Genomic DNA, 18,211 nt, shown 5'->3' with positions numbered 1-18,211 from the left:
TAGTATAGGAGGCCGCTAATCTACACTTGCATAACGCACATTCCTTATCCTTGGTTTTAGATTGCGCTTTCCTAGGCCTGTTCTATAAAACATATAAATAAAAATACAGGCATTTAGGACAATTTTATCCATGGATCAACCCTGACTCACCCCACCTGACGCAGGACTAACTAGGTCGGAGGGGCTGCTTCTGTAGGTTCTCCAGGTTGGCTGTTGTCCTCCATCTGGAATACCTACCGCAGCATGGTTCTAAGGTGGGGGGAGGCTTTTATCCTCTACACCTTTCCATGTCCGCCCCTGGAAAGAGCCAGGGGTAGGGGATGCCCCCTGGATTCTGTTGCTGCTGATGACCGGGGATGCACTAGGCCGTTCCAGGCCGTGCCCCGAAAGGTGCCGGGCTTCATAATGGGGACGTATCATGCCATACCAGCAGTGCCCCCGGATCTGACATCATTCTCTTTCTGCCGGCTCCCAGGGATGCACTGTGCCCGGTCCGACCATGCTCCTGGAGAGATGTCCCTGCCCGCTGGCCACTCAGCCCGTCAAGGACTTCCGAATCTTGATCCCTATCGGCAATGCTGGGACCTCAACCCCAGGTAAGATCTTCACTCCCAGGCAGCACCGGGGAGCCGTAGGGTCTCTCTCAAAGACAGGAAACCACTCAAGCGTACTAGATGGCTCTAGGGTTTCCTGTCCTTGAGGATGGATCCTCTCTCTCCATGGTGCTGTCGTGGGAAATGGGAAAACAGCGCATCCATTAGATACTCCAATTCTGGCGCTTAGAATCGACTCTTCCCACTTGCATCTCGCTCTCGCGGTCATTGCTGTGAGCCAGGACCGCAAGAGCGAGACTGCAGAGGTTACTCGCGGTCATTTCTTACAGTTATAGGCGTAACATCATCGGCAATAGGCAAGTATGTCGGTGACAGATTAGAGCAGACATAAAGGCAGTGTTTATTAAATGCCATTATTTGCAGTACTTGTACATCGCTGCTGCAGCATTAAAACAATAGTCCTTTTCAGGGCTACATACTGTCCTTTCTGAACTAAAACCGCTGTTACCTGCATTCAGTGTAGGGCTAGCTGGTGGATGAGGGATAGTCTTGTATTAGAGGCATATAAGCCGTGTTTATTAATTGCTATTTAAGCAGTACTTGTATACCACTGCTGCACCATTAAGATAATTGTCCTTTTCAGGACTACATATTGTCCTTTGTACAGTAAAACTGCGGTTTCATGCATTCTGTATAGGGCTAGCTGGTGGAGGAGGGATAGTTTTGTATTAGTGGCATATAGGCCGGGTTTATTAATTGCTATTAATGCAGTACTTGTATATCACTGCTGCACCATTTAAACAATAGTCCTTTTCAGAGATACATATTTTCTTTTCACTATTTATACCAGAAAGTTGGCAGGCATATATTATATACCTAATTTAAAATGCGCAAGGCGTGCGGTAAGGGACCGGGAAGTGGACATGCTGCTCATGGTGTACGCAGAGGCTGTGGGCCAGGTGAAACTGTACCTTCTGCGGGAACACAACAAACATGGACATCAACGAGACTTAGGGTTTTGTCCCACTTTGCAAGGGGCGCAGGACACCACTCTTGAAGCCAGAACAGTGCAAACAGTTGGTCGGTTGGATGGCTTAACCTACAACCAGGCATGGTCGTGTGTGATAATGGCCATAACCTGGTGGCGGCTCTGAAGCTTGGCAAGCTCACACACGTACCATGCCTGGCCCACATGCTCAACTTATTGGTTCAGCGGTTTCTGAAAACCTATACAGATATGCCTGAGCTACTTGTGAAGGTACGCCAAGAGTGTGCCCATTTCCGCAAGTCAGCTACAGTTGCCGCCGGTCTGTCAGTGCTGCAGTATCACTTGCAAGTGCCAGCTCACCGACTGGTATGTGACATGACCACGTACGGGAACTCCACATTGCACATGTTGGCAAGGCTTTGTGAGCAGCAGTGGGCACTAGTTGAATACCAGCGACAATATGCCCATTTGTATTCTGGTCAGCCTCCGCACATAACAACCGAAGTGTGGGTATGGATGACTGACATCTGTGAGGTTCTACAAAACGTTGAGGAAACAACCAAGATGGTAAGCAGCAATGACAACATAATTAGCGTAGCCATCCTGCTTCTGTGTCTACTCAAACGCTTGCTGCTCACAATTAAAGATGAAACTTTGCATGTGGACCAGGTGGAGATGGAGGAAGAAAGTACACAGGGTGATATTACCCAGCCCAGCCTCATCTCATCTTCTCAGCGCTGATTGGGTGATAATGAGGAGGAGGAGGAAAAGGAGATGGCTGCCTGCGCTACAGGCGGTACTACCTACACCTGCTTCATCAAGTCTGTTCAGCATGGATGGGCTGAAGAGGAGGAGGAGATGAAGAGTTGTCCTCTTAGAGGGGACAGTGAAGTCTTGCCTGTTGGGAGTCTGGCACACATGGCTGACTTTATGACCCTCTGCCTTTCCCATTACTCTCGCATTATACGCATTTTGGCCAACACTGATTACTGGTTGTCAACCCTTCTCGACCCATGCTACAAGGAGAACTTTCCATCTCTCAATCAATTAGTCCAAAAATACCCATCTAATAACGCTGGCAGCAGAGGCCATTGTACCTTGGGAAACCAAGGAGGAGAGAAAAGAGAGACATACACCGGGCCCAACAGAGGCAGTGGAAAACTATGAAAAGTCTGGGAAAGTTTCATTACACCCTCCCAGCGCCCAGACAAAAGTTTAAAGAGGTTGTTCACTACTATAGAGAATGCCGCCAATGTATTTAAACTGTGGAAATAATTGAATCCGCTGATGTCCCGTCAAGGTCCGGCTGCAGCCGGGCATGACCCAGTGACACTCCACATTGTAACATTAGGGGGTCTCCACTTTGTGGCGGAGTTGCTGCAGTTCCTTCCCCTTCTCAATAATATCACTCACAGGTGATGGGGAAGATTTCGGATAAAGAAATGTCATGGACGGACTTGTTACCCCGGTGGCTCCTATTAAAGGACTGCGCTGGTATCAGTGAGCTCTTTACCACCAGCAATTCTGTAAAGAAAGATCGGCATGGCAGAGGGCTGGATGTTATACACTGCGGGACAATGGGGCCAGACATTATACACTGGGGAACAATGAGGCCGGACGTTATACACTGGGGGCGATGAGACTGCATGAAAAACCCAAATTCAAGAATTAAGACACGTGTCTAATACTCTTCTCCATAAAATATAACCCGCTGTTCTAGGACGATGGATAATCTCCCAGAAACAAAAAAAGTGGATATAAATATACTTATGTGGCTCATGGAAACGGTATTGCTCAATAGATAAATACTCAAATTATCCTACACACATATTAAAGAATAGCTGCCCACAGAAAAATCCATTACTGTTGGTAATATTACCTGTGAGATGGGATCTATATGAGCAGCATAGAGATTCAGGCACCGCTTACCTCCACCCCGACGCTCGTTTCGCCTCGCTTCTTTCAGGAGCATGTCGGGGTGATGGGAGTGTCAGGGATTATAAGCGTAGCCCACCCAATCAGCGGTAAGCAAGTCATATGTCATGCTAGAGTCATTGATTTTCTGACCTCGGTGAACAAGAGTGTGACTCGCTCATCCCCGCATTTAGCCTTACATTCCACTATGGTGGCCTGGAAGTCATTTACCTTGAGATCATACAGAGACCGCATGCTCCAAAAGTGGCCCACATTTATAATCCCTAACATTCCCTTACCCCGACACACCCTGGAAGAAACAAGAAGAAACGCGCGTCGGGGTTGTATTTACTATTTAGATTTGGTCATTCACTTTTTTGTTTCCGGAATATCCACCTTCTTCCTAGAACAGCGAGTCATATTCTATGCGTAGTGTAATCCACTACAATACTTTCTATCAAAGGGACATTTATGGTATATACTTTTCTTCATACAATCCCAGCCTGATAATATCAGATAATATTTCTCGGAGCCTTGTAGTAAAAGAACATGTTGATATCAACTGACCCAACTCACTGGACGAGGAATTCAGTAAGAAAGTTTCCTGTCATGTACATCTCCTCCACTGGATATTATGGAGGATGTTTTAGATAAACTCAGTCTGTAAATTATACAGGAGGAACAAAACACAGAATTTATGAAAGGCTCTTACCATTCACCAACATGGATAAGGGTTTTTCATGTCCATTCATCGTTCCACCATGACTTTCCTGCAAGGATCCAACATAAAATATGAGGGAAAAAAAGAAAATCTAAAAACAGTTTATCTCATATTAGATGACAGTAAAAACCACTAGAAGTCATGATCCAGTTTGAGCTAAAAGAAGGATTTCCTAAAGTGACAATCAGATAGAATCTACATTCACCCGCGGCATTGTGCTGTTATTTCCATCTACACAGCAGAACTGTGCATTCATTCTCACTAAATACAGTTGGTAAAATAAGTATTTGATACACTGATTATTTTGCACGTTTTCCCACCTACAAAGAATGGAGAGATCTGTAATTTTTATCATAGGTCACTTCACCTGTGAGAGACAGAATCTAAAAATGAAATCCAGAAAATGTCATTGTAGGATTTTTAAATAATTAATTAGAATTTTATTGCACGAAATAAATATTTGATCACCGACCAACCAGCAAGAATTCTGGCTCTCAGAGACCTGTTAGTTTTTCTTTTAAGAAGCCCTCCTACTCTGCACTCATTACCTGCATTAATTACACTTGTTTGAACTCCTTACCTGTATAAAAAAACACCTGCCCACACACTCAATCACACTCCAACCTCTCCAGCATGGCTAAGACCAAACAGCTGTGTAAGGACACCAGGGACAAAATTATAGACCTGCACAAGACTGGGATGGGCTACAGGGCAATAGGCAAGTATCTTTGTGAGCAGGTAACAAATGTTGTTACAATTATTAGAAAATGGAAGAAACACAAGATGACTGTCACTCTTCCCTGGTCTGGGGCTCCAAGCAAGATCTCGCCGCGTGAGGTAAGGCTGATAATAAGAAAGGTCAGGAATCAGCCCAGAACTACACGGGAGGACCTGGTTAATGACCTGAAGAGAGATAGGACCACAGTCTCAAACATTACCGTTAGTAACACAATAAGCCGTTATGGATTAAAATCCTGCAGGGCACGCAAGGTCCCCCTGCTCACGCCAGCACATGTCCAGGCCCGTTTGAAGTTCACCAATCACCATCTAGATGATCCAGAGGAGGCATGGGAGAAGGTCATGTGGTCAGATGAAACCAAATTAGAACTTTTTGGTATTAACTCCATTCTCCGTGTTTGGAGGAAGAAGAAGGATGAGCACAACCCCAAAAAAGCCATCATCTCAACCGTGAAACATCATACTTTAGGGGTGCTTTTCTGCAAAGAGAACAGGACGACTGCACCGTATTGATGGGAGGATGGAATGGGTAATGTATCGTGAGATTTTGGCCAACAATCTCTGTCCCTCAGTAAGTGCATTCAAGATGGGTCGTGGCTGGGTCTTCCAGCAGGACAATGACTCGAAACACACAGACAAGGCAACAAAGGAGTGGCTCTGTAAGAAGCATTTCAAGGTCCTGGAGTGGTCTAGCCAGTCTCCAGACCTGAACCCAATAGAAGATATTTGGAGGGAGCTGAAACTCAATGTTGCCCATCCACAGCCCCGAAACCTGAAAGATCTGGAGAAGATCTGTATGGAGGAGAGGGCCAAAATCCCTGCTGCAGTGTCTGCAAACCGGGTCAAGATCTATAGGAAACGTCTGACCTCTGTAATTGTAACAAAGGTTTCTGTACCAAATATTAAGTTCTGTTTTTCTATTGTATCAAATACTTATTTCATGGAATAAAATGCAAATTATTATGTAAAAATCATACAATGTGATTTTCTGGATTTTTTTTTCAAGATTCTGTTTCTCACAGGTGAAGTGACCTACGATAAATATTACAGATCTCTCCATTCTCTGTAGGTGGGAAAACTTGCAAAATCAGCAGTGTATGAAATGGTTATTTTCCCCACTTCGGTCATTACATCGCTTCATAACATTGGTGTATAGAGGATTTAAAGAATTTCCAAATCCATCTACCTGATGATCCAGGAGGACATTCTGCTTCTCCTCTGGACGATCCTGGGAATATAGAGGACTGGGACTTCTCTCCGGTGGATTTCCAGAAATCTCAGCTCCATCTACCTGATGATCCAGGATGACATTCTGCTTCTCCTCTGGACGTTCCTGGGAATATAGAGGACTGGGACTTCTCTCCGGTAGATTTCTCGGACTGGATCCATCTATAGGAAATATACACAGGACTGAATACATCGTCTACATGTGATGATCAGATGATGGGGGAGTCTAGGTGACCTCAGACCCGGCCTCTCCTCTATAATCAGGACGGTCTCCTCTTACCCGGAGATGTGAGGGGCTGGTGATCCTCCATCATGACGTCCTTGTACAGATCCTTGTGTCCTTCTATATACTCCCACTCCTCCATGGAGAAATAGACGGTGACGTCCTGACACCTTATAGGAACCTGACACACACAATGACCTGTCATTAGCAGACCCCTCCCCCGGCGTTATTATATAATGTCCCAGCATTCCCGGCAGCACTCACCTCTCCGCTCAGCAGCTCAGTGATCCTGTGGGTCAGTTCTAGGATCTTCTGCTCATGTATCAGTGAATGAGGTGGAGGCTCGGTGATGTCACTCGGGGTCCGGCTCCGCCCTCCTGACACATGGGGGGTCACACACTCCCCAGACGACGTCTTCACTACTGTGTGATCCTGTGTATGGGGAGACGCCGATCACTACATCTATTCTAAGGATCCTTCACCTTTCCCGTCATTTCTCTGCTTTATTCCTAGAGATCAGAGTGATGTGATGTGAAGCTCTCACCTCTCCAGTGATCCAGTAGATTATCTCCAGGGTGAGGTCTAATATCCGAGCAGCTATGTGGCTTCTGTCATGCTTCATCATCGGAGGGTCATCGATGGAAAGGCTCATCTTCTATCAAAAGAAAACTTTAGCCATAAAGGAACTGTATGAATAATGAGGAGGATTGAGTGCAAAAAGCCCGAAAAATATCTTAGATGTTATATAAAGTGCCTCTTGGGAAAATACCTAAGAACATTACTCCATCTTTCTCCTTCTAGACCTGTCCTTTGCCAAAATTCTTATCTCACAGTATCACAGACTCGGCGGTCTCCTGGGTCTCCTCATACTTTATTAAATTAACATTTTGTTCCTCCCATTTAAACTCCATATCCTTTTCTTGCCCTTTTTCTGTTGAGACTCCCTTAAGGCTTTCCTGGCACCTCCTACTCTTTTCCATCGTTATCTTTGTCCTGGGACAGCACAAGATCTCATGACTTTCATTACCACGTTTTCAGCTGATGACACTCACAATCACTTCTCCGACCCGGATGTCTCAGCATCCATCAGATGTTTCCATCGACATCTCTGCCCTAATCTCCTGATACCTCCCCATACATAATCTCCACTATATAACCTGTCCTCTCCATACATCTCTGCCCTAATCTTCTGATACCTCCTCACACATAATCTCCTGTATATAACCTGTCCTCTCCATACATCTCTGCCCTAATCTCCTGATACCTCCCCATACATAATCTCCAGTATATAACCTGTCCTCTCCATACATCTCTGCCCTAATCTTCTGATACCTCCCCACACTTAATCTCCAGTATATAACCTGTCCTCTCCATACATCTCTGTCCTAATCTCCTGATACCTTCCTACATATAATCTCCAGTATATAACCTGTCCTCTCCATACATCTCTGCCCTAATCTCCTGATACCTCCCCACACTTAATCTCCAATATATAACCTGTCCTCTCCATACATCTCTGCCCTAATCTCCTGATACCTCCTAACACATAATCTCCAGTATATAACCTGTCCTCTCCATACATCTCTGCCCTAATCTCCTGATATCTCTCACACATAATCTCCAGTATATAATCTGTCCTCTCCATACATCTCTGCCCTAATCTCCAGATACCTCCCCACACAAAATCTCCAGTATATAACCTGTCCTCTCCATACATCTCTGTCCTAATCTCCTGATATCTCTCCACATATAATCTCCAGTATATAACCTGTCCTCTCCATACATCTCTGTCCTAATCTCCTGATACCTCCCCACACATAACCTCCAGTATATAACCTGTCCTCTCCATATATCTCTGCCCTAATCTCCTGATATCTCCTCACACATAATCTCCAGTATATAACCTGACCTCTCCATACATCTCTGTCCTAATCTCTTGATACCTCCCCACGCTTAATCTCCTGTATATAACCTGTCCTCTCCATACATATCTACCCTAATCTCCTGATATCTCCCACACATAATCTCCAGTATATAACCTGTCCTCTCCATACATCTCTGTCCTAATCTCCTGATATCTCTCACACGTAATCTCCAGTATATAACCTGCCCTCTCCATAGATCTCTGCCCTAATCTCCTGATACCTCCCGAAACATAATCTCCAGTATATACCCTGTCCTCTCCATACATCTCTGCCCTAATCTCCTGATATCTCTCACACGTAATCTCCAGTATATAACCTGTCCTCTCCATACATCTCTGTCCTAATCTCCTGATACCTTCCTACATATAATCTCCAGTATATAACCGGTCCTCTTCATACATCTCTATCCTAATCTCCTGATACCTCCTCACACATAGTCTCCAGTATATAACCTGTCCTCTCCATACATCTCTGTCCTAATCTCCTGATAACTCCCACACATAATCTCCTGTATATAATCTGTTCTCTCCATACATCTCTGTCCTAATCTCCTGATACCTACCTACATATAATCTCCAGTATATAACCTGTCCTCTCCATACATCTCTATCCTAATCTCCTGATACCTCCCACACATAATCTCCTGTATATAACCTGTCCTCTCCATACATCTCTGTCCTAATCTCCTGATATCTCTCCACATATAATCTCCAGTATATAACCTGTCCTCTCCATACATCTCTGTCCTAATCTCCTGATACCTCCCCACACATAACCTCCAGTATATAACCTGTCCTCTCCATACATCTCTGCCCTAATCTCCTGATATCTCCTCACACATAATCTCCAGTATATAACCTGACCTCTCCATACATCTCTGTCCTAATCTCCTGATACCTCCCCACACATAACCTCCAGTATATAACCTGTCCTCTCCATACATCTCTGCCCTAATCTCCTGATATCTCCTCACACATAATCTCCAGTATATAACCTGTCCTCTCCATACATCTCTGTCCTAATCTCCTGATACCTCCCCACACTTAATCTCCTGTATATAACCTGTCCTCTCCATACATCTCTACCCTAATCTCCTGATATCTCCCACACGTAATCTCCAGTATATAACCTGTCCTCTCCATACATCTCTGTCCTAATCTCCTGATATCTCCCACACGTAATCTCCAGTATATAACCTATCCTCTCCATACATCTCTGTCCTAATCTCCTGATATCTCCCACACACAATCTCCAGTATATAACCTATCCTCTCCATACATCTCTGTCCTAATCTCCTGATACCTCCCCACACACAATCTCCAGTATATAACCTATCCTCTCCATACATCTCTGTCCTAATCTCCTGATATCTCCCACACATAATCTCCAGTATATAACCAGTCCTCTCCATACATCTCTACCCTAATCTCCTGATATCTCCCCACATAATCTCCAGTATATAACCTGTCCTCTCCATACATCTCTGTCCTAATCTCCTGATATCTCCCACACACAATCTCCAGTATATAACCTGTCCTCTCCATACATCTCTGTCCTAATCTCCTGATACCAGGGCTGTGGACTCCTCAATTTCCATGACTCCGACTCCCTCATACACGGCTCATGTTTAAGTGATAAATTTACTGCAGCACAGATTCATCTCAGCTAAAAGTCCAGACCCTGAGATCAAGAATAGGACAGACATTTATAGGACATTTCAAAACTTTCCCAAATCCTTAGGAAAAAATATTCCCCACAAACTGCATTTAACGACTGCACCCAATTTATTATATATTTTAGGATTTATCCAAGAGGGAGGGGCCTATTAAGCGCAATACTTCATTACAGACAATATCCGATCAAGACAAAGAAGTATAAATGCAAGTAAAATTTAAGTTTATTCAAAAATTTTTTAAAGAATTTCTGATAAAAGGTACATAAAGGAGAAATAAAACATGAAGGTACCCCCAGTAATAAGCAGTATAATCACATGGACATAAATATCGCCACAATCAAGTAAATCACATCGATTAGCCAGATAAGTAAAGTGACTAGTGCTTAGTGCATATTCATAGATTCAAAAATTCAAAATATATATATTTCTTGTAAACCAAGTGTAAAAAAGAAATTTTCTGGGGCTAAAAGATGGATACCACAATAGTTAAGAGCAAGTTTTTCTAAATAAAGGCTATATAATGTCCAAAGTAGAAAGCTTCAAATAATCTCAAAGCCATAAATGCCATTAGTCACAGAATGAACAGAACAATCTCCGGCAATAGTGCCCAACAATTAAGACCAGTAGCAGTCATATAAGTAAAGGGACTAAAGAAAATACATAAAGGCAATTCAAATAAATAGAGTCAAGGAGAGAAGCAATACAACCTTGTCACTGGAGGAAAAGACAGCCCCAACGCGCGTTTTGCGTTCCGCTTCTTCTTAATCTCCAGTATATAACCTGTCCTCTCCATACATCTCTGCCCTAATCTCCTGATACCTCTCCACACATAATCTCCAGTATATAACCTGTCCTCTCCATACATCTCTGCCCTAATCTCCTGATACCTCCCCACACATAATCTCCAGTATATAACCTGTCCTCTCCATACATCTCTGTCCTAATCTCCTGATACCTTCCTACATATAATCTCCAGTATATAACCTGTCCTCTCCATACATCTCTGCCCTAATCTCCTGATACCTCCCCACACATAATCTCCAGTATATAACCTGTCCTCTCCATACATCTCTGCCCTAATCTCCTGATATCTCCCACACATAATCTCCAGTATATAACCTGTCCTCTCCATACATTTCTGCCCTAATCTCCTGATACCTCCCACACATAATCTCCATTATATAACCTGTCCTCTCCATACATCTCTGCCCTAATCTCCTGATACCTTCCTACATATAATCTCCAGTATATAACCTGTCCTCTCAATACATCTCTGCCCTAATCTCCTGATACCTCCCCACACATAATCTCCAGTATATAACCTGTCCTCTCCATACATCTCTGCCCTAATCTCCTGATACCTCCCCACACATAATCTCCAGTATATAACCTGTCCTCTCCATACATCTCTGCCCTAATCTCCTGATACCTCCCCACACATAATCTCCAGTATATAACCTGTCGTCTCCATACATCTCTGTCCTAATCTCCTGATAACTCCCCACACATAATCTCCACTATATAACCTGTCCTCTCCATACATCTCTGTCCTAATCTCCTGATACCTCCCCACACATAATCTCCAGTATATAACCTGTCCTCTCCATACATCTCTCCCCTAATCTCCTGATACCTCCCACATATAATCTCCAGTATATAACCTGTCCTCTCCATACATCTCTGCCCTAATCTCCTGATACCTCCCCACACACAATCTCCAGTATATAACCTGTCCTCTCCATACATCTCTGCCCTAATCTCCTGATACCTCCCCACACATAATCTCCAGTATATAACTTGTCCTCTCCATACATCTCTGTCCTAATCTCCTGATAGCTTCCTATATATAATCTCCAGTATATAACCTGTCCTCTCCATACATCTCTGCCCTAATCTCCTGAGACCTCCCACACATAATCTCCAGAATATAACCTGTCCTCTCCATACATCTCTGCCCTAATCTCCTAATACCTCCCCAAACATAATCTCCAGTATATAACCTGTCCTCTCCATACATCTCTGCCCTAATCTCCTGAGACCTCCCACACATAATCTCCAGAATATAACCTGTCCTCTCCATACATCTCTGCCCTAATCTCCTAATACCTCCCCAAACATAATCTCCAGTATATAACCTGTCCTCTCCATACATCTCTGTCCTAATCTCCTTATACCTCCCCACACATAATCTCCAGTATATAACCTGTCCTCTCCATACATCTCTGCCCTAATCTCATGATACCTCCTCACACATAATCTCCAGTATATAACCTGTCCTCTCCATACATCTCTGCCCTAATCTCCTGATACCTCCCCACACATAATCTCCAGTATATAACCTCTCCTCTCCATACATCTCTGTCCTAATTTCCTGATACCTCCCCACACATAATCTCCTATATATAACCTGTCCTCTCCAGACATCTCTGTCCTAATTTCCTGATACCTCCTCACACATAATCTCCAGTATATATCCTGTCCTCTCCATACATCTCTACCCTAATCTCCTGATACCTCCCACACATAATCTCCAGTATATAACCTGTCCTCTCCATACATCTCTGCCCTAATCTCCTGATACCTCCCCACACATAATCTCCAGTATATAACCTGTCCTCTCCATACATCTCTGCCCTAATCTCATGATACCTCCTCACACATAATCTCCAGTATATAACCTGTCCTCTCCATACATCTCTGCCCTAATCTCCTGATACCTCCCCACACATAATCTCCAGTATATAACCTGTCCTCTCCATACATCTCTGTCCTAATTTCCTGATACCTCCTCACACATAATCTCCTATATATAACCTGTCCTCTCCAGACATCTCTGTCCTAATTTCCGGATACCTCCTCACACATAATCTCCAGTATATAACCTGTCCTCTCCATACATCTCTGTCCTAATTTCCTGATACCTCCTCACACATAATCTCCAGTATATATCCTGTCCTCTCCATACATCTCTACCCTAATCTCCTGATACCTCCTCACACATAATCTCCAGTATATAACCTGTCCTCTCCATACATCTCTGCCCTAATCCCCTGATACCTCCTCACACATAATCTCCTGTATATAACCTGTCCTCTCCATACATCTCTGCCCTAGTCTCCTGATACCTCCCCACACATAATCTCCAGTATATAACCTGCCCTCTCCATACATCTCTGCCCTAATCTCCCGATACCTCCCCACACATAATCTCCAGTATATAACCTGTCCCCTCCATACATCTCTGTCCTAATCTCCTGATACCTCCCCACACATAATCTCCAGTATATAACCTGTCCTCTCCATACATCTCTGCCCTAATCTCATGATACCTCCTCACACATAATCTCCAGTATATAACCTGTCCTCTCCATACATCTCTGCCCTAATCTCCTGATACCTCCCTACACATAATCTCCAGTATATAACCTCTCCTCTCCATACATCTCTGTCCTAATTTCCTGATACCTCCCCACACATAATCTCCTATATATAACCTGTCCTCTCCAGACATCTGTCCTAATTTCCTGATACCTCCTCACACATAATCTCCAGTATATATCCTGTCCTCTCCATACATCTCTACCCTAATCTCCTGATACCTCCCACACATAATCTCCAGTATATAACCTGTCCTCTCCATACATCTCTGCCCTAATCTCCTGATACCTCCCCACACATAATCTCCAGTATATAACCTGTCCTCTCCATACATCTCTGCCCTAATCTCATGATACCTCCTCACACATAATCTCCAGTATATAACCTGTCCTCTCCATACATCTCTGCCCTAATCTCCTGATACCTCCCCACACATAATCTCCAGTATATAACCTGTCCTCTCCATACATCTCTGTCCTAATTTCCTGATACCTCCCCACACATAATCTCCTATATATAACCTGTCCTCTCCAGACATCTCTGTCTTAATTTCCGGATACCTCCTCACACATAATCTCCAGTATATAACCTGTCCTCTCCATACATCTCTGTCCTAATTTCCTGATACCTCCTCACACATAATCTCCAGTATATATCCTGTCCTCTCCATACATCTCTACCCTAATCTCCTGATACCTCCTCATACATAATCTCCAGTATATAACCTGTCCTCTCCATACATCTCTGCCCTAATCCCCTGATACCTCCTCACACATAATCTCCTGTATATAACCTGTCCTCTCCATACATCTCTGCCCTAGTCTCCTGATACCTCCCCACACATAATCTCCAGTATATAACCTGTCCTCTCCATACATCTCTGCCCTAATCTCCCGATACGTCCCCACACATAATCTCCAGTATATAACCTGTCCCCTCCATACATCTCTGTCCTAATCTCCTGATACCTCCCCACACATAATCTCCAGTATATAACCTGTCCTCTCCATACATCTCTGCCCTAATCTCCTGATACCTCCCCACACATAATCTCCAGTATATAACCTGTCCTCTCCATACATCTCTGTCCTAATTTCCTGATACCTCCTCACACATAATCTCCTATATATAACCTGTCCTCTCCAGACATCTCTGTCCTAATTTCCGGATACCTCCTCACACATAATCTCCAGTATATAACCTGTCCTCTCCATACATCTCTGTCCTAATTTCCTGATACCTCCTCACACATAATCTCCAGTATATATCCTGTCCTCTCCATACATCTCTACCCTAATCTCCTGATACCTCCTCACACATAATCTCCAGTATATAACCTGTCCTCTCCATACATCTCTGCCCTAATCCCCTGATACCTCCTCACACATAATCTCCTGTATATAACCTGTCCTCTCCATACATCTCTGCCCTAGTCTCCTGATACCTCCCCACACATAATCTCCAGTATATAACCTGCCCTCTCCATACATCTCTGCCCTAATCTCCCGATACCTCCCCACACATAATCTCCAGTATATAACCTGTCCCCTCCATACATCTCTGTCCTAATCTCCTGATACCTCCCCACACATAATCTCCAGTATATAACCTGTCCTCTCCATACATCTCTGCCCTAATCTCATGATACCTCCTCACACATAATCTCCAGTATATAACCTGTCCTCTCCATACATCTCTGCCCTAATCTCCTGATACCTCCCTACACATAATCTCCAGTATATAACCTCTCCTCTCCATACATCTCTGTCCTAATTTCCTGATACCTCCCCACACATAATCTCCTATATATAACCTGTCCTCTCCAGACATCTGTCCTAATTTCCTGATACCTCCTCACACATAATCTCCAGTATATATCCTGTCCTCTCCATACATCTCTACCCTAATCTCCTGATACCTCCCACACATAATCTCCAGTATATAACCTGTCCTCTCCATACATCTCTGCCCTAATCTCCTGATACCTCCCCACACATAATCTCCAGTATATAACCTGTCCTCTCCATACATCTCTGCCCTAATCTCATGATACCTCCTCACACATAATCTCCAGTATATAACCTGTCCTCTCCATACATCTCTGCCCTAATCTCCTGATACCTCCCCACACATAATCTCCAGTATATAACCTGTCCTCTCCATACATCTCTGTCCTAATTTCCTGATACCTCCCCACACATAATCTCCTATATATAACCTGTCCTCTCCAGACATCTCTGTCTTAATTTCCGGATACCTCCTCACACATAATCTCCAGTATATAACCTGTCCTCTCCATACATCTCTGTCCTAATTTCCTGATACCTCCTCACACATAATCTCCAGTATATATCCTGTCCTCTCCATACATCTCTACCCTAATCTCCTGATACCTCCTCATACATAATCTCCAGTATATAACCTGTCCTCTCCATACATCTCTGCCCTAATCCCCTGATACCTCCTCACACATAATCTCCTGTATATAACCTGTCCTCTCCATACATCTCTGCCCTAGTCTCCTGATACCTCCCCACACATAATCTCCAGTATATAACCTGTCCTCTCCATACATCTCTGCCCTAATCTCCCGATACGTCCCCACACATAATCTCCAGTATATAACCTGTCCCCTCCATACATCTCTGTCCTAATCTCCTGATACCTCCCCACACATAATCTCCAGTATATAACCTGTCCTCTCCATACATCTCTGCCCTAATCTCATGATACCTCCTCACACATAATCTCCAGTATATAACCTGTCCTCTCCATACATCTCTGCCCTAATCTCCTGATACCTCCCCACACATAATCTCCAGTATATAACCTCTCCTCTCCATACATCTCTGTCCTAATTTCCTGATACCTCCCCACACATAATCTCCTATATATAACCTGTCCTCTCCAGACATCTCTGTCCTAATTTCCTGATACCTCCTCACACATAATCTCCAGTATATATCCTGTCCTCTCCATACATCTCTACCCTAATCTCCTGATACCTCCCACACATAATCTCCAGTATATAACCTGTCCTCTCCATACATCTCTGCCCTAATCTCCTGATACCTCCCCACACATAATCTCCAGTATATAACCTGTCCTCTCCATACATCTCTGCCCTAATCTCATGATACCTCCTCACACATAATCTCCAGTATATAACCTGTCCTCTCCATACATCTCTGCCCTAATCTCCTGATACCTCCCCACACATAATCTCCAGTATATAACCTGTCCTCTCCATACATCTCTGTCCTAATTTCCTGATACCTCCCCACACATAATCTCCTATATATAACCTGTCCTCTCCAGACATCTCTGTCCTAATTTCCGGATACCTCCTCACACATAATCTCCAGTATATAACCTGTCCTCTCCATACATCTCTGTCCTAATTTCCTGATACCTCCTCACACATAATCTCCAGTATATAACCTGTCCTCTCCATATATCTCTGCCCTAATTCCCTGATACCTCCTCACACATAATCTCCTGTATATAACCTGTCCTCTCCATACATCTCTGTCCTAATTTCCGGATACCTCCTCACACATAATCTCCAGTATATATCCTGTCCTCTCCATACATCTCTACCCTAATCTCCTGATACCTCCTCACACATAATCTCCAGTATATAACCTGTCCTCTCCATACATCTCTGCCCTAATCCCCTGATACCTCCTCACACATAATCTCCTGTATATAACCTGTCCTCTCCATACATCTCTGCCCTAATCTCCCGATACCTCCCCACACATAATCTCCAGTATATAACCTGTCCCCTCCATACATCTCTGTCCTAATCTCCTGATACCTCCCCACACATAATCTCCAGTATATAACCTGTCCTCTCCATACATCTCTGCCCTAATCTCCCGATACCTCCTCACACATAATCTCCAGTATATAACCTGTCCCCTCCATACATCTCTGTCCTAATCTCCTGATACCTCCCCACACATAATCTCCAGTATATAACCTGTCCTCTCCATACATCTCTGTCCTAATCTCCTGATACCTCCCACACATAATCTCCAGTATATATCCTGTCCTCTCCATACATCTCTGCCCTAATCCCCTGATACCTCCTCACACATAATCTCCTGTATATAACCTGTCCTCTCCATACATCTCTGCCCTAGTCTCCTGATACCTCCCCACACATAATCTCCAGTATATAACCTGTCCTCTCCATACATCTCTGCCCTAGTCTCCTGATACCTCCCCAAACATAATCTCCAGTATATAACCTGTCCTCTCCATACATCTCTGCCCTAGTGAGGGCGGGGAGGAGACGCACATATACCGGAGCTGCGGTCACTGCGTCTTCTTCGGTTTTCTGTGGTGTTTTCTGGTTTACAGCATGTGAGGCAGGAAGATTAGCAGGAAGGGGCAGGTTTCGTCCGCAGACGTCCTGTCCCTGCAGTGAGCGCGGCCATCTTGTTGGTGGGAGTCTCCTAGTTACCAGGACTCGCAGTATTACACATGGTGGCAGCAGCCGGCTGCTCCTCCTGAGCTCAGGGACAGAGGAGATGGGGGATTTGTGGCAGAAGCCATCGTACTGACGGCTCGTACAATATACCATTATCCCCGTACTATATATACACAGGTCTCATCGCACATGGCGGCACCCAGCTGTCCGGAGACCCTGAGAGGTCATATTACGTCATGAGCGGATGTGTTACCCGGACTGTAATCTGGTGCCGGTGTCCGCACCGCACGACACAATAACAATCTGCTCTGATTATTGAGTCTTTGCTGCGTTTTTAGATGTCCTTTCTCCTGAATCTGATGAATTTTTGGCTCAGGAGTGAAGCTGCCTTTTTAATGCTTTTTTTTATAGTACAGAAAAGCTTTGATTC

General features: G+C 44.2%; 1 protein-coding gene across 1 annotated transcript in view; it reads right to left on the bottom strand.

The window, feature by feature from the left end:
• Positions 1-18,211, bottom strand: part of LOC141243662 (uncharacterized) — a 161,722-nt gene that overhangs the window by 60,511 nt on the left and 83,000 nt on the right. The window contains exons 21-26 of the mRNA XM_073668943.1: positions 17,650-17,806; positions 6,910-7,020; positions 6,630-6,797; positions 6,423-6,546; positions 6,102-6,304; positions 4,169-4,226 (exon numbers count right to left, since the gene is read on the bottom strand). Of these exons, the coding sequence (XP_073525044.1) occupies positions 4,169-4,226; positions 6,102-6,304; positions 6,423-6,546; positions 6,630-6,797; positions 6,910-7,020; positions 17,650-17,806 (821 nt within the window). The remainder of the gene's footprint in view (positions 1-4,168; positions 4,227-6,101; positions 6,305-6,422; positions 6,547-6,629; positions 6,798-6,909; positions 7,021-17,649; positions 17,807-18,211) is intronic.

Source organism: Phyllobates terribilis, unplaced genomic scaffold (assembly GCF_046119375.1).
Source record: "Phyllobates terribilis strain yellow unplaced genomic scaffold, ASM4611937v1 Scaffold_2__4_contigs__length_985480577, whole genome shotgun sequence".
Lineage (NCBI taxonomy): Eukaryota > Metazoa > Chordata > Amphibia > Anura > Dendrobatidae > Phyllobates > Phyllobates terribilis.
The sequence above is the reverse complement of the archived record's forward strand: the minus strand, read 5'-3'. Positions and strand labels throughout refer to the sequence as shown.